The 26,307-nt window shown below is 37.1% G+C and overlaps 1 protein-coding gene across 4 annotated transcripts in view; it reads right to left on the bottom strand.

Annotated features, from left to right (window-relative positions):
* LOC108137122 overlaps positions 1–26,307 on the bottom strand; it is a 75,735-nt gene that overhangs the window by 5,031 nt on the left and 44,397 nt on the right. For 2 of the 4 annotated variants that reach the window (XM_017258655.2, XM_017258658.1), the window contains 4 exons: positions 8,373–8,770; positions 7,225–7,825; positions 2,935–3,349; positions 2,080–2,384 (listed from right to left, as the gene is read on the bottom strand). In XM_017258655.2, the coding sequence (XP_017114144.1) occupies positions 2,080–2,384; positions 2,935–3,349; positions 7,225–7,825; positions 8,373–8,720 (1,669 nt within the window). In that variant the 5' untranslated portion in view covers positions 8,721–8,770. Of the gene's footprint in view, positions 1–2,079; positions 2,385–2,934; positions 3,350–7,224; positions 7,826–8,372; positions 8,771–9,190; positions 9,460–9,537; positions 9,894–15,611; positions 15,765–26,307 lie in introns of those variants that run through there. The other 2 variants (XM_041708352.1, XM_017258656.2) reach the window with 2 other exon arrangements.

The following is a 26,307-nucleotide window of genomic DNA, read 5'->3' as shown; positions in this document are numbered from 1 at the left end:
GGTGTTTTGGGTGAATTGGGTGAATTGTGGAGGGTGGTGCCAGGATGTCATGTTAATACAAATGTTCCGGCAGTCTGCTGACTAACGCAATTGCAAGCCCAAAGTCCCCTTTCCACATACCATTTTTATGCACATTTGCAGTGGCAGGGGGTAGTAATGATGGGCGGGGCTTTTTCTGGTTCTATATATTTGCTTTCTGGCCTTTTGGCATTGACATAAACTGCCAAGATCAGCAGAAAATTTTTGCAAATTTTATTTTATAGCATTTTCACAAGTGGAAAGTCGTGTCGATGTATCCTTGCATATACATTTGTATGTACATATATATATATATATACATATATATATGTGTGTGTATGTGGGTGTGTATGCTATAAAACCCCTAGATGTCTCGACCATTCTGGCTAAGCAAATAGCTTCGTTTGTTGTTTTGCTCTATCAATATTTGACTTTCGGCTTGCTTTTTTGTCTGTTTTTTTGTTTCCTTTTTTTTTTGGCCTTTTTTTTGCCCTACGAAATTACGCACGCACACGGCATTTTTGCTGGGAAAGCCGACAACTGGCTACAACAGAGCCAAGGAAAATCTAGAAAAGGTGCGGAAAAGTCTCCCTGCACATAGATGGATGTTTAGGGCTTAAAAGTTTCGGGTCCTCCACAAACCAATATTTAAAATTGGCCAGGACCCTTTGCTGCTGACAAATGCCAATTGAGAAATCCTCGACAGAGTCAGCAATCGAAGTCTTATCGAACTAGTTTCGGTAATTGAAAGGTCTGAGCTGAAAATCTGTATCACAGGCGAAATTGAATACACAACGATGTAAAGTTGGGTTTTGAGCTTAAGAAAAAAAAAGAGACGGAAGGAAAATTTTCATAAAAAAAGACCATCAGAATAGTTCCCATATTCCCTACACTCAAACCATTTTATATACATAAATACTAGGATTAAGTATTTTTATATTTAAAATTACTTTGAACTTTAAAAGTAAATGTAAGTTTATTGAACTTGAAATTATTTATCGAAATTATATAGTGTAGTGATAATTTAGTGCCTGAACTTTAAACATTGAAGATGACAATATTACCGAAAAGTTAGCATTTGCCATCAGTGTATATTTCGATAGGCACTACAAGTGCCTTATCCTTTCGATAAATAATCATCGTCTGCAAACGATAACACTTTAAGCCCTCGACCAGTAGGCACATCAATCAATTACCACTGCAGTTCTTATGGCACGAATTACTCTGGCTTCGTTATGCAACCTGCATCATGGATGCGACCATGGGATCGTATCATCATCAAGCCCCCCCCTTTTCGTCACTGTAACCCCCTCTTTTGGGCCACCACTTGCACACACCGTTTTTGCCCCCTTTCCGTCCCCCTTCCACATTTTTTGACCACTCCGCCATTCTCTTTAGTTGCCATCAACAACAGCAGTTGGTTCGGCCCCAAATGCACTCATGCGATGGTGTCAAAAGGTGTACGGGTCATGCCCATAGCCATAACCCCACACCAATCCATTTTCCCATTCTTATACACCGAGAAAAATACGTTAACGTTAACGAACAGAATTTGGGACTCGAACAGTTCTAGTGCTAAATATTTTAGCAAATGATTTCGTTTAAACTACAATTTAATATTATTATATTCGTATTGTAAAATTCTTTTGAAAATAAGATATAATCGTGAAATTTAAATTACTTAAAATTTCAAAAGTTACTTTTTGAAATAGCATTATCTTAAACATATCAAAATTTTCAAAATACCCTTAATTAGTCCATCTTGAACTGGATACAAAAATTATTATAGGTTTTAAAATTGCAATATTTGTTTTCGTGGTGTATTCGCGCCTTTTCAGTTGCTATTGCCTTTGGTATCCTGCAAACAAGAGCGCACTCGCCATTCAAGTAAAACAAATTTCCGTTGCTGGAACATCAAATTTATGGCCCACAGGCAGTGTGGGGAAAAAAGGGAACCGGAATAGGGGGGCCATTGTTTCTATCACCCCTTTTTTTTGTGGAGGGGGGGAGGGAGGGAGGTTACTGTGTCTGTAAAGGCCACAGAAGGCCACTGGCACTTACCAATTGTGGTCAAAACGGTCAGCGAATACAAAAACGCTTTGGCAAAATTCCACTCATGCGGCGGTCCCCCTCCCACTGCCACGCCCCCGACGCCTCCAACGCCTCCGGCGCGGTGATGGTGATAGTGTGTGTGAAGGAGCACGGCTTCCGTGGCCGGATTGTTGCCCCCCGGCACACCAGAGGCGCCCGAGGAGGATGAGGAGGGGGCGTTGGCCACATCGTCGTGCGATAATTGCAGCATAACATCCTCGTTCAGTCTCTTGATTAATTGGTCTTGAAACTTGGCTATTTCAAGTGCGGCTAATCTGTAAGATAGACGGAGACGGAGACAGATAAGAACGATGAAAGAGAGAGGGATAGAGAGAGATGGAGATATGAATAAATCAATATCAAATCAATAGAAAATCAAGTATACGCCAAGGTTACTAGCATTAAGTTCTCCTCTAAGATATTGATTTGCTTCTTTAATATGCACTTATCTTAAATCATTAATCTATGTAATAAATGTTCAATTACATTTTTGCTGAAACTTAAAAGCATGAAAAATATATTATTTAACAAAATAACAAGATAAACAAGATAAATAATTATTTTAAAATATATTAATGATTTTTCTTTTAAACGATTTTTTATTGAAATTTAATGTTAAAATAAATATTAATGTATAAATATATTCAACATTTCCATACATAAAGTCATTACAAAAATAGATCTGATCGAAAAGTCATCACAAAAAAGAATTGAAATGAATTCGAAATGAACTCGAAATGAACTCGAAATGAACTCGAAAAGATTCATTTTGGTGAGGAATATTTGGAAATTGCGTTTTTAGAACGCCTTCGACTTCAAACTCACTTTGTCCAGTTCTCCTTGTAGAGAATGTTGAGCGAGACGGTGATGTCCCAGATATTCTCGATGGTCCGCTGCCGTACATCGTAGGTGTCCGGCGAAAGGGCGAACTGCGGCATGCCGCCGGCCTCCAAGTCTGCCGCATCGTCCACGCCGTAGACGAAATCGTTGGCATTTCCGGACGGCATTCCTTGGGCGGCGACGGCGGCGGCGACCGTGTCATTGTCCGCCGGACGACCCTGTACCGCCTGATGTCCTTGCTGCTGCGACTGCTGCTGCGGTGTCCTCTGCTGATAGACACTGTTCCCGATCCCGATTCCGATACCCAAGCCAGCCATGTTGCGCTTGGTGCTGGCCAATGTGTGCTGCTGATGCAGCAGGGCCGAGTCCTCGTTCTCGATGGTCAGGAAGATGAAGGAGCCTGCAAGGAGTTGTGCGAACAAAAGCCAAACATCAGCAAAGCAACACTTGGAGAAATCGCCAAAAATGTTGGTACAGAAAAATTTACTTTTCTATTTGAAACAGTTTTTACAAAATGAGATCAGTTTTTGAGCTACATAAAAACTGCACAATTAAAAAAACAATAACAAATGAATGATAAAAAACCTATTAAAAAAATTTCTATATTTTAAAATGGATAAATTTAAATTTACTGTAAAGTCCTTATAAAAAATATATTGATTTTTTTCTTCTGTGCATCATGTGGCAAAATATCTATGCCACCGCTTCTCAAATCTCTGGCAAAAAGATGAACTCAGCGGTAACTCATTTGTTTCCTATATGGCAAAAAGGATGCTGTTGGAGGAAGGAGATAGGACTGAAGTCATAAAGCATCTTGAAGGTGTTGCAATCGGTCTGAGTCAGCTTAAGGGCTTCCTGTTTCTAGCACACTGTTGAAGGGCAGGATTCTCTTGCATGTTCATGCTAAATTATGAGAATGCCTAAGGAAAACAGAAGTGCTATAGAAATTTTTAGAGGTTTGAATGATTTGTAATTATGCAAAAGACTTCAGGTTTAAAAATATATCGCAGCATTCCTTAAGAAACCTTTTAAAGTGATTTGTGTGGCACCCTAACATATTAAATATTTTAAAATTTATTTATTTAAAAATTCAGACAAAATGTCTTAAAAATCTGATTAAATCCAAGTAAAACATTTTGTCTTAAACTAAAATTAATATTTTATAAGGAGTTTATTTAAATTAATTAGTTTCTTTTTGCTAAACTCGCCGGATTTCTGAAGCACTTTAATGAAATGTCAACGGCCTTGCTCAAGTTCATCCCTACATCTTACTTTTCGACCCCAATCGATAAAATTGCCAGAGTTCTTGCTCCTTTGGGGCCATCCGTGTTGATTCCTGTCACTCATTTAATGTTAATGCTCACATGTGACACATTTTGTCAAGTTTTTGAAAAGTTTTCGCCTGCCTGCCTGCCAAAGTTCCCATTTATTTTGGCCATCGCCGGCTGAGAATGATGTTGAATGTATGTGAGATGATGAGTTGATGTCCTCGCCAAAAGCCAACACATGTCAAAGTTAAAAATAATACTCGTATGGTGGAAAATCGGATCGAGAAAGGCCAAGATGATGGGCTGGACACAGAGCTGAAGGCTCATTATTACCTTTGCTATGTTATTGATATTTAGATTTTATTTAGAGTTCAATTATTTATTATTTACCTTCACTGTTCAGGTAAAGTTTACTGCTTATTATTATTATATTTTAATTCCTCTGCCATTTTATTTACTAATTGGTTTCTTCTGATATTTATAATATTTAGTTTCTCTAAAATATGGTGATTATAAGATCCTAGCTAAATGTTTCGCAATAATAGCTTCGAAATGAACTTTCAAATATAACGTTGCAATAAATAAATGCAAATTTAATTTTTATTTAAGTACAATGTATTTTTTGTTCGTTAATACTGAAGAATAAGTATAAATTTATAACCCATTAACTATAAAATCTACACCAAAGTATTCTAAGATTTATTCGCTGTGCAAAACCTTTACTTTAAGTAAACCTATTTGTCCAACTTGTAACTTTTGCTGGAGCATGAAAACCCTGTAAACGGGAAAATTCATCTGTCATGTGTGTGTGTTTGTGTGTGTGTGCGTGTGTGTTTGTGCGTGTGTGTCGTGTGACGTCACCGGGTTTCACGCACGGCCTAGCGAAAGTTAAATAATTGTTTGTGTCATTTTGATGATTTCCTTCTAACAAGGGACAACTTTTTCGCCCAGCTGTCGCACACACACACACACACTCACAGACACACACACACAAGTGCTAATTTTTGCGATTTGTTTAAAGTATTTTCCACACATGTTTGTTGTGCCTGGCCATGTTGCTGTTGTGTTGATGTTGCTGCCGTGCTGATTTTGCTGCTGCCTCTCAGCATCGCTTGTCAAAGCAGCCGTCACCGTCAGAGATTTGGAGAAAGAGGGGGAGATTCGGAGAATCAGCCAGAGAAATAGGCAGCGAAATGGAGAAAGCGACTTAGATGGATTTCCGGTTGCGAAGAAAGTGACGGATTTCGCGTCAAGTGTCGTCTTTTGGTTTTCTAATACCCGCTCATAAACATAAAAGTGCCCAAAAAGAACGCCACACTTTTCACAATCAAAAACTCAGTCTGCTTACAGTGGTTATTTAAACATTTTTTGGCTAGCTTGTTGGTTCAGTTAATATTTTTTATAAAATAAAATATTTATATGAACACAAAAAATTATCGCAGAAAAAAAGAAAAAATAAATATATAAATTTGTATAATTTCTATTAATTTATTTTTAAGACAATCAACTTTAATTTATTAAAACATACAAAGTTTTTGCTTATTTTTATAAAACAAATTTAAACAAAATCTTCTATATTAATAAGATTTTAAAAATGTATGTTTTAGCTTTGTACTTACAAAAAAAAAAAAAAAAAAAAAAAACAAATTATAATTTGAATTACAATCAAAAGTTTCTTTGTAATCACTGTGCCGAAAGTACAACAAGGAGGACATAAGTTTTGGCCGCCATTTTGACGTTTGTTTTTGGCATCAATGGGAACGAAAAAGGGGGCGGGGCAATGTTCGTGGCGAATGATTAATTAAATTTATCACGTTGTTGTGCGGCTTTCCACCCAGTTCCTGTTGTTGGTTAATTTAAACGTCGAACTCTGTGACAAGATACATTAAGCATCCTTGTTTCTTCCATGTCCCGAAAACAGTGACCGAATTCACTACACAGATACAAAAATTCATCTCGATTTCGATTTTATATTCCCAAATCAAATATGTGTATACTTTGTTCGTTTGATTTCGAAATAAAAAAGTATGAAGTAACATTTTTATTTACTATTACTGGTACTTAGTATTATTGCCACAACTTGATTATTTATCATGAAAGAGATCATAATTTTATTCAGCTTTTTTTTTCCTGTGTCGTATTAAGTTATCTGCAAACGTATCTGTGTTTGTATCTGTAAATGTATCTGTATCTGAAACACGCGCGGCAAAAAGAGCAAATGAGATGAACGCATGGTCGAAATAAGACGCCGCGTTAATTAGGACGGCAACAACAATGAAGTGGCAAGAACAGACAGCGGATACAAATGATATGTGAGTGCCTGTCACGCACAGTGCCGTCAATTCGGCTATTTAGCTGCAGGCACGGCCACTTATGTCCTTTAAAGTCACTCAAATAAAGACATAATTAAGGACAGTTATTACTATTATTACTAATAAAGCAAAATGTTTCTTCAATTTATCTTACATTTTTAGGTTTGTCGCTAGATTTCTATAATTTGGGTATGTTCCGAACTTAAAATTGGGTTTAATAAAAAATAGTTAAGTATTCTTGGCTGATAGGAATTAAATCGAGAAATGGTAGTTTCCATGAACATAGTAGTTTCCAAAACAACATAGTCTTAATTGCAAAACTATATATGATTTGATATATAATATTAAACTTAATTTTCTGTCATGTTTTATCATTTTTTTTTTAATTTATATTATTGTGATCGCTTCAACTTTTTATTTATTTTGTAAGTAAATATTCTCTTGGTATATTTATTACATTGAAATTATTTTCGAAATTACTACAGGATTTCGGAGACGTGGTGAAAAAATATTTATTTCTCTCTCGTTTTCCACTTTTAATTTTAAATTGAAAAATAAATGAAATTAAATTCTCGTCAAAGCGTAACTATTTGAATTAAATTCGCTGCGTTGCGTTGCGTTTCGTTGCGTTTCGTTGCGTTGCGTTTCGTTAATTGATTGAATTAATTAGTCAAACTTAATTTGGATTTACTTACCGAGCAAAGTGTAGGCGAGCAGCAGCATGCAGATGCCGAGATTTGTGAGGAGGGCGGACCAGACGGTTTGCGTGGTGGCCTTGCGATTCTTCTTCTTGCCGTTGTCCTTGCTTCCGTATCCGGGCGGTGTCTTTCCGGTCTCACCAGGACACTCTCCGCCTGCCCCTCCCCCTCTGCCGCCACCTGAACCAAAGCAGGAGCAAAATCCCTGCCGCTTTCTTTGCCGTTGCTGCTGTTGTTGTTGCTGTTGCTGCTGCTGTTGCTGTTGCTGTTGCTGCTGGTGTTGCTGCTGTAATTGGTGTTGCACCTGCGCTTGGGCCTGAATCGATACCGCCTGCGCCTCCTTACGGCTGGGGGGCGTGGCCATCAGCTGCAGCGGCAAAAGTTTGGCATTGCTTTTAAGCGTACCGCAATTGCTGTTGTTGCTTGCGCTCATGTTGTTGCTGCCGGCGGTACTGACAATCGTGGTGAGGGGCATGGGCAGGGGGAGGGGCAGCGACATGGTGGGCGGCGGCGCCATCAAATCGTTCACATAACTCGCCGTGGGATACTTTAAAATACCCGGTGGCGCCATTGAAGTTTGGGCCAAGGATACAATAACCTAAAAAGAATATAAATATATAAAAAGGCAAAATTATAAAGTTTGACTATTTTTTTTCCTAAATTTAAACAATTTAAATTAGATTTTAGGAAGAAACCATAAATGCGGTTTATATATGCCCAGATTTTAGTTCATTGTTTTAATTTATTTATTATTTATCAAGGTGAACCAGTAAAAATGAAATTATTAGGAAAATGCAATAAATTTATAATGAAATACGTTAGTTTCAAGGGCAATCCACCTGTCCACTTTGGCAATTCCTATTTATAATTGAACCTAATAGTTTAATTTTGAAGTCTATTGAGTGGGTTATTAAAGTAAAAGCAATTATGAAAATAACAATTGAAATTTTAAGAAGAAAGCAAAATTGAGGTTTAATTATTCCCTGATTTTAGTTCAATGTTTTGTTATTTTCATTTTCAATTTGAATAGATTAAATGTAGTTATTAATTATTAACAGAACCAATGAAAATTAAATTATTTGGCCAAAACTGTGGTAAATGCAATGAATTTATGATGAAATACGCAAGTTTCAAGGGCAACCCACCTGACCACTTTGGCCGCCCGTCTGGTTGGCCACCTCAATGTCCTCGAGCGTGGGCATGGGCAACAGGGGCGTGGTCTTGAAGGTCGTCGTCGCGGGCGGCGGGGCGGGCAGGAGGAGCGGGGGCAGCTGGGCGGGCGACATACTGGGCAGGATGCCGATGGACACGTAGTTGCCGGCGGTTCCGCCGGCGGACGAGGTGGGCGGCATCTGGATTCCCATTCCGCTGCCGTAGTGTGGCGGCGCTGTGGACGTGGCCATCGAGCCGGTGGGCGGGGCAGCGGTCAGCTGCGAGGGCGGCGGCGGCGGAGGCGCCCCGGTTTGCATTGGCATCGGTTGATCCGGATTCATCTTGCATTTGGTCGCTGTTTTGTCCTTGCTCCGCAGATCAATCAATCAAACTGCGGATTAAAATGAAGTATAATCGATAGTTAAAAAAATGTTAATAATTATAATTTATTAAAGGTATATTTGAATATATTTCTTAAAATAAAAATGTATTTCAAGGCACTAATAATTTTAGAAAATTGTTTAAAATGACATTAGTTAGAAAAGTCCATTTCAATTATAAGAAAAACTTAATTTTAGTTTAATTTTTAATATTATTAATGCCATCTGTTCAAATTTAATTTTAAAAATAAAGTGGAATCAAGGCAAAACTGTGAAAATCCGTGCATTATATACAGAACTGTGCTCCTAAATGAACGTATATAAAGATTATTCAACTTTAGGTCAATGCTATTTAAGCCTTTTGGCCAATTTTTGTTTGAGCCACCTATATGGCATAAGCCTAAGCCATTTAGCTTGGCATTTCGACTTACTTAACATAATTTTCTGCTAAAATAGGCAAATAGACACGATAAACCTATTTGGCATTCCGCCCCGATGGCGAATGGCAATCGCTTACAATTCCGGGCCAAAATCCGCAATTGCCGCAGATGAAAATCGGTTCGGCATCTGAAATCTCCGGGACTTTGGGCCTTTTGCAGGTGGAAAACGGCCAAGTGGTTGAGTGCGGTTCATCAAAGCATTAATTAACAGGCACTAAAACACACATGAATGTCTGGAAATCAGAATGCTGAAGACATTCCTATTAATTTGCACAATTCAATGCTTTTCATTAAGTTGCAATTACTCGAAATTAATCGCTTTTGCCAAAATACTATACCAAAAACTGATGCTGCGATTGCGGGTGGGCCGATGTGTCTGTTTTGGTTCAAGTGGGCGGCTCAATTGGGTGGTTCAATTGGGTGGTTCAAGTATGTGGTTCTGTGGGTATTTCCATGTGCAAACCCTAAGCGGCTTACGCCCCAATCATCGAACTCTGTCATCATCGATTGAAGTACGCTTTGATTGAAATGCACAGAAGCGAGGCATTTGTTTAGTTTTCAGTTCCATTCTCCGAGGCCCCCCATCAATTAAGTTGAACAACCGAAGTCCTTCATTAGCCATCTCTCAAAGACGGGAAAAAAATGAAAAGTTTTCGAGCCAGGGTAATTGCCATTGACGGGAAATAAAAATATTAATGTTTTAAAAATCTATGTAAAATTTGTAAATAATATTAAATATTTTTAGCCAAGTAAATCTTAAAACAATCATGTATTTTCCTACAGTTTTTTATAATATTTATAATTTCTATAATAACAGTAAGGTAATTCAATTGTTTTTAGTTCTATCATAATTGAATTTTAACTTTGTAACCAATTTTGAACGACAATACAATTAATACACTTAAATCAATTTCTGCCATAAGTGAATTTACAATGTTTGAAATAGAAGAAATGTAATATAGTTTTTTAGTTGTTAATAATTGCTAAAAATTTGTTTTAAATGGTTTTTTATTTTTTAACTTAAATACAAAAATAGTTGACAAATTCAAGTGATGTTTGATCTTGCAGCGTAGAAACCAATTTTGAGCGAAGGTGTAGCAATTACGGATGCTGCCAAGGACAACAAGTACACGTGGTGTGCTGCATATTTGAAGGCGCTTGACTTGTTTTTGTTTTCCCGCAATTTCCCCTCCGAAAGGAAGGCGGTCAAAGGGCCGTCAAGTGGCTTACAAAAGAGTGGCTTTGAAAAGGGAAAACAAAAGGCGGAGAAACAACAAGATGCGCTGGGAATTCAGTTCAAGTGCAGCCAATGTGTTGCCCATTTCGTATGCAGGCATGCCAGTGGGCGTGGCAGGGGGAAGTGTTGCGGGTGGTGTTACTCAGGTGCGAAAAGGGGCGTGGCTCTTTCGGACACCTATTCTTCGGGCAGGTGAATCTCGGCCGAGGGCAAACTTCAGCATAGGAAAACACAAAGAGCATGAATCAAATCGCAATTGGCCAAGGTGGAAAAATGCGGCAAAAATGGGAGAGTTGTATGGCAATCAAGGTGAATCGATTGGGAATTCATGAAATTGTTTTGCTTGCCGATAAATAAAATAAGAAGAGAGGAAGGCATATAAAATATTAAAGATATTGTATGGTTTTTAAAGCTGCAATCTTTAATTGCACATGTTAAATATATAAACAGTTTATGATAACTTAAAAATAAAAAATGTAGGTTATTTCATATCATAAAAAACCCAAAATATATGGTTATTTTATTTTTAATCCATGAAGACATGGAAACTTGGAGAATGTATCTGTTAAATTTAATCAGTAGTTTTATTTGTGTTTTGCTCAGAAAAGAAATAATAATTTCTATAAATAAACTCAATTTATTTTTTTGGTTTTTCCTTTATAAAATAAATTTTATATTAATGTTGGTTGACTATTCATATTTGTAAACTATTAAACAAACCCCAGTTACCTAAAATCATTAAAAAGGTGTCCAAAAAAGAAGCAGTAAACAGTTTAGTTGTTTAATTACATGACTACAAAATAATGCTTTATAAATTTGTTTGTTTTTTTAATTAATACCGAAATAGCTTTTTAAGGTAAACTATTTAATTTCCTTTGTTTTCGAGCGTATTGTTTTGCATCGAATTTAATCTGTCGCAAACAGCGGCCAACAATTTTTGCGACTTCAATTCCATTACGCATGATTTGCGATGCAGCAACAAAACTGTTTTGCGGAAAATCCCCCTGCCCCCGCCCTTGCCACGCGTTCGTAGATGGTTTTCTGGGTGGAAAATCGAGGGGATTAAGAATCATTTCCTGGCGCAGTTTTTCCCAGGCCGCGAAGGCTGAACATTAAATGCTCGCTCAAATGAGATGAAAACTGGTTTGGCGAGAAAAGAGCATTTCCAAAGAACTGGGCAGCAAAATCACTGGCCAGGCAAGTTGACCACAAAAGGGGGCAGGGAGCGGAGAAAAACCAATGGGGGAAAATGCAAAGGCAAAGCCAAAGCCAGGGGAAAAGCCTGGGGGAAATCCAGGGGAGAGACTTTCGGGCCCAATATTTCAAACACGCGTCGAACGCATTTCCTGTGCGGAAAACGGTTACAGCGGAAATGCAACTTTGCCCGTTGTTCGAGCGTAACTGTTGTTTATGTTTGCCCACACACACACACACACACACACACACACACCAACGCACATTGTGGCCTCAGCTATCAACAGGAGAAAGCGAGAGAGAGAGAAAGAGAGAGGGAAAGCGGCAAAAGACCCGCATAAATTGCTTTTTTGGGCAACACTTTTTTTCACGGTGTTCCGTTACAGTCGGTTTCTGCTGCTTCTACACTTGGAGAAACATCTACAAGAATATTTAATCGAGCAAAATTCACATAAATGGAGTTTTTCTTATAAAAAATTATGCATACGACCTGAAAAACAAGTATACGACATGGAAACCAAGTATAAGCATATTGGCAGGTATTTAGGAAATCTTTTTTACAACTAGTATTAATATCTGTATAATTTTTTAGAGTGGACAAATTTAACGGCTGTTACAGTGGTAGCCTAATGTCTGTTGCCAGTTGGTGGCTGCCAGCTGCCTACTCCCATTTCTTATTTGGCAGCCTCACACTTGTTTTCTCCATTTTCTACTGTCATTCCATTTTTTTCCGTTTGGGCTCGGAAATTTCTGGCATTCATTTTCTCGCCGTGCGTTGACAAAAGTCTCACGCAGTAAATTGAGATGGATGGATGGATGGAATGGAATGGAATGGATGGAGTGAAGTGAAGTGGACGGCAGGGAGTTCAAGAAATGGGGTATCTGGTGGAAATACCGCCGTACTTTCCCAACTGAGCCAATAAGCTGGGCAGAGCAACATCTTGGACCGAATGGGGAAACTGATTTGTCCGAAAGACCTCGTCCTCGTCCTCGTCCTCATTCTCCATTCTCCTCCTTTCATTTCTTATTCCTTACTTCCTTACCCCTACAAATTCTCCTTTTGTGTCCTTTGACTTAATTGGTTTGTCGTCCTGAGTGCTTTTTTTCCTTGGACGCCAGAATCCAACATTGTGTTGGTTAAACTTAAATATAATTTTGCGTATTGTTTCAACGCCTTAATAAACCAGACAATTTCAATCATTTAGAAATTAATAACTTTATTTAATTTACGTTTATGTTGAATAAATCTTTATCTTTATTTTTTTTATTAAATAAAAGTTAGGTCTTAAAAATGATAAATTTTTTTAAGACTTAGTTTCAATAGTTTAGTTTTTTTTTAAATGTATTTTGATTTTGTTCATTATCAGATTGAAATCCTTGGTTTGCCTTAATAAATAAATTATTAAGTTTATTTAAAAATTACATATCTAACATATCTTAACAAATTTTATTTATTTAAAGCTTCAGATATAAATTAGAAAATATGTATTGAAATTTTAAGCGCGTCATTAAGGGACTTTTGATTTGCTAATTTAATTTTCAAATGATGTCCTGAAGTATATAATTCAATTAAAGGGACTCCCCCTTTTAATCCTTGGAGCATCATTTACGAATTCACCTCGCTACTGTTTGGCTCATTATCGGTTTGAGCCGTATCGCATTTTAATCGCCATGCCACAATCACAATTCGCCTGTCAATCGCTGGTTGAAAATCCCTGGCATTTGACTTCGGCAATGTTTTGTATTTAAATGCTGCTTCGCCTCCTCACTGCGGGATATTTCAATTAATTTAATATTCAGCATTTTTGCTCATTTTTATGCTGATTATTTGAGGCTCGAAAATTTGCAGGCGTCATTAAATGGCATTTTTATTGGCTTTGCAAATGTTTCGCTATTGCCTCCTCATCCTCGTCGCTCTTTTTAATGCATTAATTGTGCTGTCTTTTTTTTTGTTTTTTTACTGGGGGCGGGGGCAGGGGCGTGGCCGGGACCATCATTTGTTATATGCCCTGTTTTATGAGTGGGCTGTGGGTGGCTTCAACGTAAGGATTCAGTATCTTGTGCACCACTCGCGGCATTAAAATCGTATAAATGCTGTGCATCGTTAACTCAAGCAAAAAAAAAAAAAAAAAAAAAAAAAAGCGAGTAAAAGACAAAAAGTTAAAAGAAAAGTTCAGGCTAAGAAAACATCGTTTTTGCTATCTTTAAAAATTAAAGGTCTTCCCAGAAAGACAGCATTATTAAATATATTTGGGTCATGTAATGGTCTTCTAACAAATTTTTATAACAAAATGAATAAATTTATTGGTTTATTTATTTCCAATACTTCGACAAGGAGTTTATCGGAAATTAATTTTTAATTTATTTTTTATTTAAAATTTAATTTGTTAGCTCATCATTATTTTGAATTATTTAAAAAATCTTTTGTTGAGTTCATTGTATAATTAATCAGTGAATTTATTGCAAAGTTCACTGCAGAATTCCATGTTGGTGCATTACTTTAAAGTACGATTAAGTGAGTGGGATTTAAGGAATCATAAAAGTATAACGTGATCGTAAAAAGTATCCAAGAGATGCCCACGAAATTCTTAAACACGCCAAGAGCAAAATACCTCTTACGCCTTCTGATTTTGTGTTTGTTTTGTTGTGTTTTGTGTGTTGTGTTGTTTTCCTTAAGGTTGCAAAATGGGGGCGTGGTCTTAGCTGGGGCAGATGGTTGGGCGTGGCAGAAGAGGTAACGCTGGTGGGCGACGAAAATATTTGCTTAATGAAATTGTATGAGCGCGAGAATTTTTGTGTGAATAAAATTAATTTCAAACATCGTACACAGCCGTGGATGGAAATGTGGGGCTGGGGTTTTCCGGGGAAATGGGTTTTTTCCAGGGGGGAGGGGGTTTTTTTTTGTCAAGGGAGGCGAATGAAAACGGGTGTCAACGAGTTTATTTCTGGAGATTAAGATGCCTGGCTTATGAAATAAAATGTGTGAGTGATTGTGTGTGGCGTTCGCTTGTCTTTTGTCTTAACTTTTATGACGGCATTGTCGGTTTTATGTGCTCTATATATTTGCCATTTCGTAGCGTTTGCCTTGGCATTAGATCTGTTATTAGCCCCGGCTGGAGTACCAGTGTTTATCGGATGAATTATTTATTTAATGCGCCGAAATGTTTTCCCGGCATTATGACAAATCTTGATGGATCTTATTGATATTTATGATGTATATTCGTCTATGAATTGCCCTTATTATTGCCCTCTCATTGTATTTATGGTAGTTATTTACAAAAAAAAAAAAAGATTTCCCTTCAACTCCATTAGAATTAATATATCTATTATCCTAAAAATAATCTTAAAACATTGTTCGAAAATAAAATTGCTTTTTGCTTAAATTAAATATTTTTAAAACACCATTTCAAAGTGAACTTTTTGTTTAAGTGTCATGCAGGCATAGCCGCAAGTACCTCAATTCATCATTTGTTTTTGGCATTTACTTCGATTTTGATTTTAAATTGGCTTGCGTGCAAATCGCAAATAGTTTTATCAAATTAATTGCTTTGGCAAAAAAGGACCACTGAACCTGAAGCTTCCGCACTCGATTTTCGGTACCTTTGTTGTGTGCCCCTCCCCCTTTTGACGCCCACTTTTCACCTGCGGCCGTTAGCCACAACAATCGAAACACATCGAACACAGATTGCCAGCACTAAATAAGCAATTGTTGTTGCAGTTGTCGATGTTGCGGTTGCTCGAGGGGCAAAAGGGTGGAAATGTAGGGGGGTGTGGGGAAAACTGGTGAAAAGTGGGTGGGAAAAGGGACTGAAGAGGGTGCGGAAAAATGGTATAAGGTAGGACTGGATTTACCAAAAGGGGCAAAGGCTTGCCATGGGTCTAGTTTATTATTATTTACTCCGATTTGGCTTTGTTGAGAAAGTAAACCTGCAGAACATTGTGTTTATTTTCAGCTGGAAATCGAGGAATTCAGGTAATTACCTTCAATTGGTTAAAAGAGAGAGAGCTGCATCGCATCCCAAAGCTGGAAGTTTTGGTAGACTTTACACACATTTTTAGGTTTTTCAAGTCTAGACCACATTACTTCAAGTTGCGCACCTCTATAATTTAGCGGTGATTCAATTATCTGATAACCTGCATTAGAATGTAACATTTCAAAGTTAGTAAAATGTTTAAGGAACTTTTTATATTTAAAATACTATTTAAATTGTAAATTCATTGCCCAAGCTTAGTTAACGAAGCACATTATATACATACGTTTTTTTTTGGTGTTTAATTAAATGCAGCTGTGTAATTGCCGGAAGTAAAAATTACTTTTTGATTCAGTTTCACACGCACATGTGCAGGTGGGTGTTATCCCCCTCTCTCTCTCTCTCACTCTAAACCATTTTTAGCCTTCCATTTTTAGCGCTGTATAGCCTTCTCTATCGGTGAGTGTTTAGTGCTCAAGTGTTGCAAAGCGGCAGAAGTTTGCCACTAACTGAGCCTGTCTGCATTTCCACTTTTCCCTTATTTCTTCCACACAATTTGCGCTGTGCCTGAGTTTCTGTTCTTGTCTCCATATCACGCCCCATCTCTTTCGCTGCCTCTTGAGTTTGTTGTCCTTTTCTATTGTTGCAATTGCAAAAACACCCACGAGTGTTGCAAATTGAAAATGAGCATGCCACCAATGTTGCTAAAGGGCAAAACAAAAAAAATCAAGTGCAAAAATGGTTGGACAAATGTGTTTGTAATTGTATTTGGGCCTCTGTTTTAGTTTACTAATTTTATTTTTTATACGGGAAAATCTGAAAAAAATGGGCAACAAGAGTTGCGAGTTAACCTTCTAGGGATTTTAAGTCTGCTAAAGTTTTCCTTTGTTTGGTCTGGCTGTCTAGTTGTTCTCATTAACAATTAATGCACTTGAGTAACATTTTCTTTAAAAATTAAATTTTATTTGCTTTACATGAGAATGAACTTTATTCTGTGGTGATTTGAATTCACGGAGGCTTAAAGCTTATAAAAGCTTGTTTAAAATTAGTTGTATTTGATGTCTTTTTTTAATTTGTCATACAAAATTTCTAATATTTATTTTGTAGACTTCAAAGATAATTTAGTAGACTTTCTTTCTTTTCTGCTTTTAAAATATCTATGTTAATACTAAACTAATAAAATATTTATGTATCATAACTTTGAGGAACTTTTTCTTTTTCAAGTTAAATCAATTTCAATTTTAAATTTCTTTAAAAGTTTGCCTTTAACTGAAATTGAAAACTATGGAGACTTCGAAGCACTTTATTTAATTGCAAATGTAATTAAAACTGAACTTTAAAATCCCTGCGGTCAATTTCTGAAATCTCTTTGGCTCATACCATCGATTTCAATTGTTAATCATCGTTGGTGGCCAAGTTAATTCCGCCATAAGCATTTGTGTAACTATGATTAGCTGCGGATGGCCAGCATCCTTTCGTTGGTTTCTCAGTCTCTGTGCTTTACCCCTTTTACGACCCCTCCCCCTATCTTCTCTGTGTTTTCCCCTCTGGCTGTCTGTCTGCCATTTGGCTACTTAATTACAAACCAAAAGTGTTGCGAATGTCGCTGCCCCTGCGAAGCTCACCTACCATATAGAACCACCGCCCCCTCTTCCCCTTCCCCCCTTCCACTACCACTTCCGCCTCCTCTCCATCCTGACCACGCCCCCCTCTAAGCCCCCGTTCCCAGGACCTGTCCATATCCGGTCCGACAGTCTCCGGCCAGACCACAATTATTTCCGTTTTAATGTTCGCTCCTAGCTCCCTCTCTTTTTGATACACCGCGCGAAAATATAACTTAATTGCTTCACAATTTTTTTAATTGTATGTTTTCAATACATATAAAGTGTGATAGCATAGTTTCTCCACAGTTTTGGGTAATTTACAGAATTATTAATGAATATGTTTTATGGTTACAAGAAAATTAAATTAAATTGAATTAAATTAAATTCTTTTATTTTAATATTTAAGCAATTTGTAACATTTTTAAGCCAATTACAACAATGCGTAATAAATTTCAGATGATTTTTTATGACGATTTAACCCTTAAAAATTAACGAACATGGAAGCTACAAACTCTATTTTTCCTAGTCAATACATTTTTTCTCTGTGTATGTCTTTTCCGAGGTTTTTTTTTAACCAGCTATTTTTTTTCGCGCTTTACATTAGAGGGTGTGGGCGGATGCTTTTAGCGTTTTAATTAAATTTGATGTTGATTGAACTTATGACTGCCGCGAAAGAGTTTTCCACAAGTTTTCGCCGAATCTGCTGCTGCTGCTGCTGCTGAGTCCGCGGCTGCTTCATTAAACCGAAAAGCATACTTTGCGGTGGCAACAAGGCGCTGCTATTAGTGGTCTGCCACGCCCCCTCAATACGGCCCTCCTCCAATTTTTTCTCTTTTATTTTGCATAACTCTGACTTGGGCGTTTATCTAGAGTTTAATAAGCGCCGCAAAGTATGCAGCGGATTTGAATTTGAATTCCTATTCAAAGTTTACTCTTGAAAAGACGCTTCAATGTTGAGATTTATGTGTTTTGAGACCTCAGGTAGGAAATTCACGAGGGACATGGCGACTTGGGCAACAATGAAGCAAACATGCCACAGAAATGAAGATGAAAAACCCTCCTGAAATGACAGATGGAAAGCTTGAGTGCTGCCCTTATAGACATCGCAATATCCTGTACTATAAAAATAATGGTATAAGTTGGTTTTCATTTTCCAAAAATTTTAAGCATTAAAATAAATGCTAAACATTTTTTTGACAATAAAACCAGAATATATTCGTTTGAAATATCACAAATGTTTTTCCCAAATGGACACATAATAAAATGTTTTTTTTCCTTCAGATATTATTGTATTTAAGACCAAAAACATGTATTATACAAGTTTCCAGATATTAGAATTTTATAAATACTAAAATCTGAAAGATAAGCATTATATTGTTCAAAATATCTCATTTAAATTACTACAGTCTATTATATTTAATATTTATAGCATTATAAATTTACGAAATCTTTCTTGAAAATGTATTAAAAATTATAATTATCATCAAAAAAGTGGAGATATTTATTTTTTCAAATTATTACTTTACGTTTACTAAATTCTGTAAAACCCAAAATTTTTCAGGGCATGGAAAATGAAGGTTTCCCATTTGTTCCATCAATATGTGCATCTCGGCTTGCACATTTTCTTCGACTTGTTCTGTTCCGCTGCTGTTCTTTTTTAATTTCTAAATGGGAGAAAGCTGGAGAAAGGGGGAGGAAAGCCCCTGACGCTGCACTTTCGCCCGGCGCTGACACGACGCCTCTGTGTCTGGGGGGTGGGGGGTTTCGAAGGCTCCCTAACCCCATTTCTCCTCCGTTTTTTTTTTTTACCGCTGTCAAGCCATCGGAATTAGTAGAGCAGCAGCTGACCCCCAACTGAACTGAGTTGCACAGTTGCACAGTTTTGCAGCTTTCGAGATCTCAGCACTCAGTCGTCCTGCTGCTCTAATGAATTTGCATTTTTTATAAATCCCCATTGATGTGCCCCAGTTCGGGTCCACTTTTCATACCCTGGCATTCTGGTATTTTCCAAGGGTATAAGGCATTCGGTATTGAGTATTCTGATTATTAACTTCAGCTTTAAGTTCGTTGTTTACTACATTTAGTTAATTACTCAATCAAACTAGACTCAATTATGGAAATTAACAAACTTATGCAATAATGACTAGCAATTTGAAATATATTTAAAATAATTGTTTTTTAATTGCCTCCAATAAGAAATAAAAGTAGTAGGTATTTTTGTGGACCATCAATGACCGAAAAATGTGTTCCAGATGGCCTCGTTTTAGGCGCAGTCCTGTTTTGCCAGCTTGTTGCATTTGCCGTGTGCGTCAAAGGGGCGTGGCATGTGAACATGCCTAGTCAGGGTATTACGGGTTGTCCATCAACCCCCTCCGCCCCCGGAAAACCACTCCAAAATCCGGTCTTACCTCAATGTAACGCACCGGACACTGAGTGCAGTTGAATGTTTGGACATGCTGGGAAATGGTGAGTTTTGTGCTCAATCAAATCAAAGTCAGCCACACCTCAGAAACAGAATGAATCACTGGAAAAAATGTCTTGTTTCTACCTATGACTTAATTATACTTGTACAACAAACTTAAAACTAAATTGTATCAATCTTTTATTTTTTTAATTAAAGCCCTGTGAAAAAATGCATCACATAGATTCCAATCAACTGGCATTCACAGCTAAACATGTTTATTATTATTATTGTTTTTGCAAATTTTCTCAAAAAACTCATGAAGTTACCCCTAACAAAAAATGCAAAAAGTTTCACTTAATTCGTTTCTCAAAATCGATCGATAGCTTCACAAAAAAGTAAATCTTATAGCTAGGCGCCTTTTTTTGGCCAAGCTAAAATATAAAAACTGTTAAGACATTTTTAAAATTTGTTCCTATTGATAAGCCTCCGAAAAATCGATGTTCATTTAAATGGTATGAAAAATTTAAATTTTGGACAATTTTCGTAAAGAAAAGACAACCGACTGAATGACTCATGAGTTCTCGTGTCTTCGCACTGATTTCATTGATTTGTTTGTTGGCCCCAATGGCAGCTGTTGATTATAAAAGAGTGATATTATGTTCACAGTTAATTGGATGCACTGGTCGACTTATTTTTGGGTCTCAACCTTGACCATTGATGGGAATTTCCCCAAAGGCGTCATTAGCCCAGCCCCAAAAGTCTTAAACTCGAATTAAAAAGGGTTTTATGTGTCTTCCCTTGGCTTCCTTTTTTTTTGGCCTTGGGATATTCTGGGTCTTGTTAGCCGGGCAGCATTAACTACAAGTCGTTATTATTGTCTAGGGCTTTCAGTGGTTGTGTGTAAAGAAAATTCTAAGGACCAAATTGCTACCTCTAGCTCGATTTAAAATTCCAATTCGTTTTTCATTTTACGATATATGTTATTACCCAGTTTCTGCTATTAATCATTCATTCAAAAATATTTCGTGTTGTTCTTATCATGAACTATGAATGTTTGTTTTATGAAACTAAAAGCTAAGCTCTAAAAATCTTAAATTTAATTTGAATATTTTCAATGTATATTTATACACAACTTATTTGGTTTAGTCTCACCAAATCTAGTTGTTGGCTGGCCAAATTAGCTGTCGTTGAATTGGTATAAAATTTCGTAAAATACGGCTGCCGAAAAAGGGGCTGAAGAAAATCCCCTAGATAACCGGAACCACGACTATTCAACGGAAACGGAAGCGAGCACACATGTGCGCCATGTATATATATATATATATAGAGTATACATGTTGTTATGTAGATATGTTTCTCTGATTGTGTGAGCGACACGAACCACAGGGGAAATTAAAGATACATTAAATGCCCGCAAGCAAAACCGAGCAGAATTTCTGTGGAGTACCGAGTAGAGTGCCACGCCCACCTACTTACGTCCCCAATCCTCCAGGCTACTTTCAAGTCTTATGGGCAATTTGCTGTCTACTGCTCGCCGCTCTGGCATTTATTTTCCGGGCATTGTGTCCGGCTAGGAAATTCCACTAATTAAATTATCGACAAGTTTTGTCGCATAAAAACAAACTGTTGCCCCAGAGAAACATATATATGTGTATATATATGATTAGACTATATAGTATAGGAATAGAACCAAAAAAAAAAAAAAAACTAAATAAATTGGAAGAAATAAAAGCGGCAGGCAAGTTTAATCAAAGTTTGCCTGCTCGATTTTAATGAGGAACTTTTGCACATAAATAGAACTTAATTTTCTATTACCAAAAGCAGCGACAACAACAAAAGCCCCCTGTCATGCTGCCCGAGGGGCAATGGGGGGGCGGTTTTTGTGTGGCGGGTGGTATTTAAGAGGGCTTTTTTGGGCCACTCAAGTGCCCCAAGGCCTGGCCGAAATTCTGTCGCCAACGCACAGAAATATTGCTTGGCCCAACTTTTATATTTTAATATTTAATTAAAATTTTGTGTAACGTTTTGTTAATGAATTCCTATTTGACGCGCCCGTTGCACGTGTCGCGTCCCAGCCGCAGGCTTTCACAGCCCATCCGGTGTATTATGGACCCACCCATCCAACCACCCAAAACCACACCAAACTGCCAACCACCCATCCACATTCCCCCATCAACATCTAAGCAAACCATTCGCAATATTTGGACAGTCTTTGTTTTAAATTGCTTGCACCGAAGAAGTGCCAGTGTTGAACATACATATTTTAAACATCCAGTGTTAATTAATAAAAATGTTATATAGCATACAAAGAAACCTAATTTGGTATTGAATTAATTAGTTATTTAAAAACAAAATTGCTTTAAAAGTTAAATATTTCAAAATTGATATTGATATTTACTTTGTTTTTAGTTTGGACATTTAATGTGTGTTGTCGAACGTCTAAAAAGTGTTTATATCAAGTCTTATACACCCATTTCAGTGCCATTTTCTGGAAAAGTCTCTGTTTTTAAACAGCAAAATTTATGAAATGATTTTATTTAACTCAACGCTTTACACTGTTAGCCTACCCTTCCAGAAATAAAATCAGTCAAATATTTGATGTACATTTTTTCGGCAACCCAAGGGTCTTTGGTGTTTGACCATTTTAACCATACTGTTTTGATTCGGGGGCATAGAGAAAAGTTTCGGTTTCAGGAAATCTGCCATTGGAAGGCATCAAACACACCAAACACAACCAAAAAAGAAAAATGAAGGGACAACGGAAAAAATAATAAAATCAACTAAAAAGTTTCATTGTGGCGAGCTGTAAAGCTGCAAAATGTCGGATGAAAAGGGAAAAAGGGGGTGTGGCACATGCCAGCGTAATGAGCAATTATAACAGCAACAACAAGTAGAACAGTAAAAGTTATGACTGCGACGCTTGTCAAAAAGGTTTGCTGGAAAAGCCCCCATTTTCCGTAAAAGTTTTCCCCCATTCATTTTTTTTTTAGTTGTTGTTTTGCGCTATATTAACTGCGCCCGGCGGAGGATCATTAACTATGGATATGTTCTGCGGGATGTCCAACAAATTGAGTTGTAAACTTTCCTCCACTTGGGCAGCGACCAGCTTTTGTCATGAAAGATATATAAGGTAGTTAACTCTAATAAATTGCATTGCACTTAGGGAGTTTTATTTTGGGCATTTAATACAAATATTAATCTGGCTTAATAGCAAAAGCACTTGTTTCAAATGCATACTAAAATGCATGTTTTCAGACATTTTAAGGTAGGTAAGCACATAATTTGTAATAATCTATTTTAGTTTGTAAATCCTTTTCTATTAATAACTTCCTTTTTTCCTATTTTATATATTTATGTATCCGTTGAACTATGAACCATGATGTATATTTACTTCACTGAAGTGTGATCAAATATTAAGGTACAAGTAGATAAAAAGGGGAAATTGGTTATCTATTCAACCCATTTATTTTGTCCTCCTTAATAATATCCATTTTCAACTACCGATCTAAAAATAATAAATGTATACGATTAAGAGTAAAATCAATTTTTGCGTTTTGCGAAAGTTTAAAATTAGTTAGCGTAGTGCAGCTCGTTTTTGGAAAGTTTTTAATCAAGTGATGTAAAGTTGTGGAACATTTTACCTGTCAGAATTCGGAGTGCCATCAGTTTTGAAATAGTTTTACAGCTGTCAGCAACTGACCTGCCCGGCATTATGGTCCGAGTCGTTTGTTTTGATATCAGGAAAGTTTGCCGCACAGCCCCATACTATTTTTCGGTATTGTATGCATATACCATCATACACTTTGGACAACAGTTGAGCGCATTAAAAAGTTAGCACATTTTGGCGAGTAACGAAAGTGAAATGGGTGAAGCCATAGAAGCCCGGCTCCGAGGTTTCGGGCCACGACTGGATGTTTCAGCTTCAACAGTTGCCACTGCCACTGCCGCTGCTGCTTCTGTCGGCTAATTGCAACTAAAAAGTTGCTCATTACGCTGGTAAAACCCCTGGCATCCCCAAACTGGTGCTAAATACAATCAAATTAGTTGTTTCCGCTTCGAAATTATGCGACTTCCGGTCCGACAAAATGCTTCCACGTGTGCCCAAAACCCTCTGCCCCTAAAGTGTTTCACTTTAGCTCTGCCATTTATGTGTACCTTTCCCCTTCCCCTTCCCTTTTTCTTTTTTATTTTGGTTTTTTATTTGTATTTTTAGTACTCCTGCCACACTTCCTTGGGGCTTTTGAGGGAGACATCAGCGAATTGTCAATGATTTCCAGCTGGGGAATGCTCAAAAACAGAGACCCGAAGTCGAGGAACCTTTGATCCAGGCAAATCTCAGGGGCCTGGCAAGGATAACTAGGACCGGAATTAGGTCAACGCTGGATTAAAGCGTTTTAAAGAATATTTTCGATATGCCAATGTATCGAAGAATTGCTACACAACACGCAAGAATGAAAACGGACTATTAAACTAAATGAATTATTTAGAAGGTTAAATATAGCAGTATATCTTATATAATGAATTCTTTAAGTGCCGTAGGAACATTTTGTTAATAACTTTTAAAGTAAGATTTATAATACGCTCGCTAAAAAGAAAATCCCGAATATTCAGGCAATAGTATCAATTTTTGAAATTTTTGCGTCACACTTTCACTGTTTTTCTACTAAACTTGAAGATTTTCTTCAACTCACCTAATTGGACCATAACATTACATGATTATTATAATTTATTATAATTAACGTAATGTAAAGCTTTAGAATTGTTTGAATAGGTAAAATCTTAAAATTTAATTTACTTTTCGAATTAATTTCTCTGCGAACCCCGGAGAGTGTGCTACATTAAAATCATCTGAATCTAAGTGTTTACTTGCAAATGGGCAAACGTCATGGCGTACACGCACTCTGTTGTCCAACGATTTGCACACGAATTTTGCGGGGAAAATGTCCAGGCTTTTTCCGGAATTTTATCTTTCTTTTTTTTTTGTGCCCCTGCCAGGTGGGCATATTTTGCATACATATGTGTGAGCGAGCCGAGTTTTTTGGACTATCTTTCAGCGGGCAAACGAGGCGGGAAAATGGGTGAAAAATCGGTGTGTGTGGGTGTGAGGTGTGAGGTGAAAGAAAAACTTTGGAGGGGTGCTAAAGACGAACGTGCCCGTTGTTTAGTGTTGCATGTACTTGTGGCATTTGGGGATTTATTTGCATTTTACTTTTGCAGCTGCAAATAGTTTGCCGCAATCTGTGTCTCTCTGTGTTGCTCCATCTCTTTCCCTCTGGTCGCCCTCTCTCTTTCTCCCATTCCTCTGGTTTTCCCAGCTCGCGTGGCGTTTGAAAATTTATGAACTTTTCCATATAGATATTCTTAATTTTTTTTTTAGTTTCCTTGCAAAGCATTTGTACCTGTCTCTCATCCCCTTCCTATTTTTTTCTATATCCTTCTCTTTCTGCACCCCATATAGCCCTCTCCTTCTGCCATGATGCATGACTATGTAAATAGACATTTTTACACTATGAACACAGTTTTGGCATATTACGAAGTCAGATTTTATTTTCCCTTCGCTTGTCGTGCAAATTTGTTTGTGCTCTCTCTTTTTCCATTTTTTTTTATTATTTTTTTTTGTCGTTGACGTTTGCATAATTTTATTTGTTAACTTTCTGAATTGCACCTCCGTCCCTTTCGGCCATTATTGTCTATCTCTTTCTGCATACTTGATGAACATAAAAAAAATATGCCAGGCGGTCATTTGATAGCACAAATTGTGCATAATTTCAGTTGACAATTTGGTCTGGAAATATTTGAACAAAGTCAGAAGGGACAACCTAATTATTTTTCTCTATATGACAAAGGAATTACATTTATGCCTTTTTAATTTAAGGTATTAAATTTATCAATACAATTTCGGGCTTATCGAATCAAAAAATGTTGGATATGAAAAACTAGAAATCGATTACGCAAATATGTGCTCATTCAGGTATGTGCATTTGTATTTGCTTTTAGGTTTTACTAACAAAGATCCACCTGCCACATCCTGTCAATCGAATCTAGTAAATGCTCGTGCTGATATATTCATGAGTATTTTGTCCTTTAGCAATGCGATGTGACAGATGGGTTGTTATACTGGTGGGTGGTTTTTCAGTTGGGTGGTTGTATGGGTGACTCGGATAATGGTTGCTATTTGCGGTTGACCACATTATTATGCAATCGCCGCACTATAATGAAATGTGATTTCGGACTAAACATATTTAATTTCGGTTTCGCTTCATGTAAATTTCAACGCGGCAATTGGTTAATCAAATTGAAAGCGACGACCATGGATTGTCATCAATTATGGATAAAGCATCCAATGTTTTAACAAACCTAACGACATTCAGGCAAAATATTTGCTCTAATAAATTAAGTTGGAAATAAATTTAGCCAAACTAAGCCAATGAAAAGGAAGTACCATTAATTTAATTAAAATTTCTGTCAGAAGTAAGAGTACATTTTAATCAAATGTAAATAAATGCAATTAAGTGTTGGCTAAATCCATGTAAGGGAGAGCACTCGAAAATATTTTGCAATATATCTCATACACTGTTATTCAACACTGCCGTGCATTTAACTTAGGAAGTTCTCCTATTTCAGATTGAAAGCATCGACTAAGAATGTCAACAATTACGGATAAAGTTCTGAACCAGATAAATCCTTCGAGTGCCTTA

Source organism: Drosophila elegans, unplaced genomic scaffold (assembly GCF_018152505.1).
Source record: "Drosophila elegans isolate 14027-0461.03 unplaced genomic scaffold, ASM1815250v1 contig_149, whole genome shotgun sequence".
Lineage (NCBI taxonomy): Eukaryota > Metazoa > Arthropoda > Insecta > Diptera > Drosophilidae > Drosophila > Drosophila elegans.
Note: the sequence above shows the minus strand (reverse complement) of the source record. Positions and strands in the feature narration are given on the sequence as shown.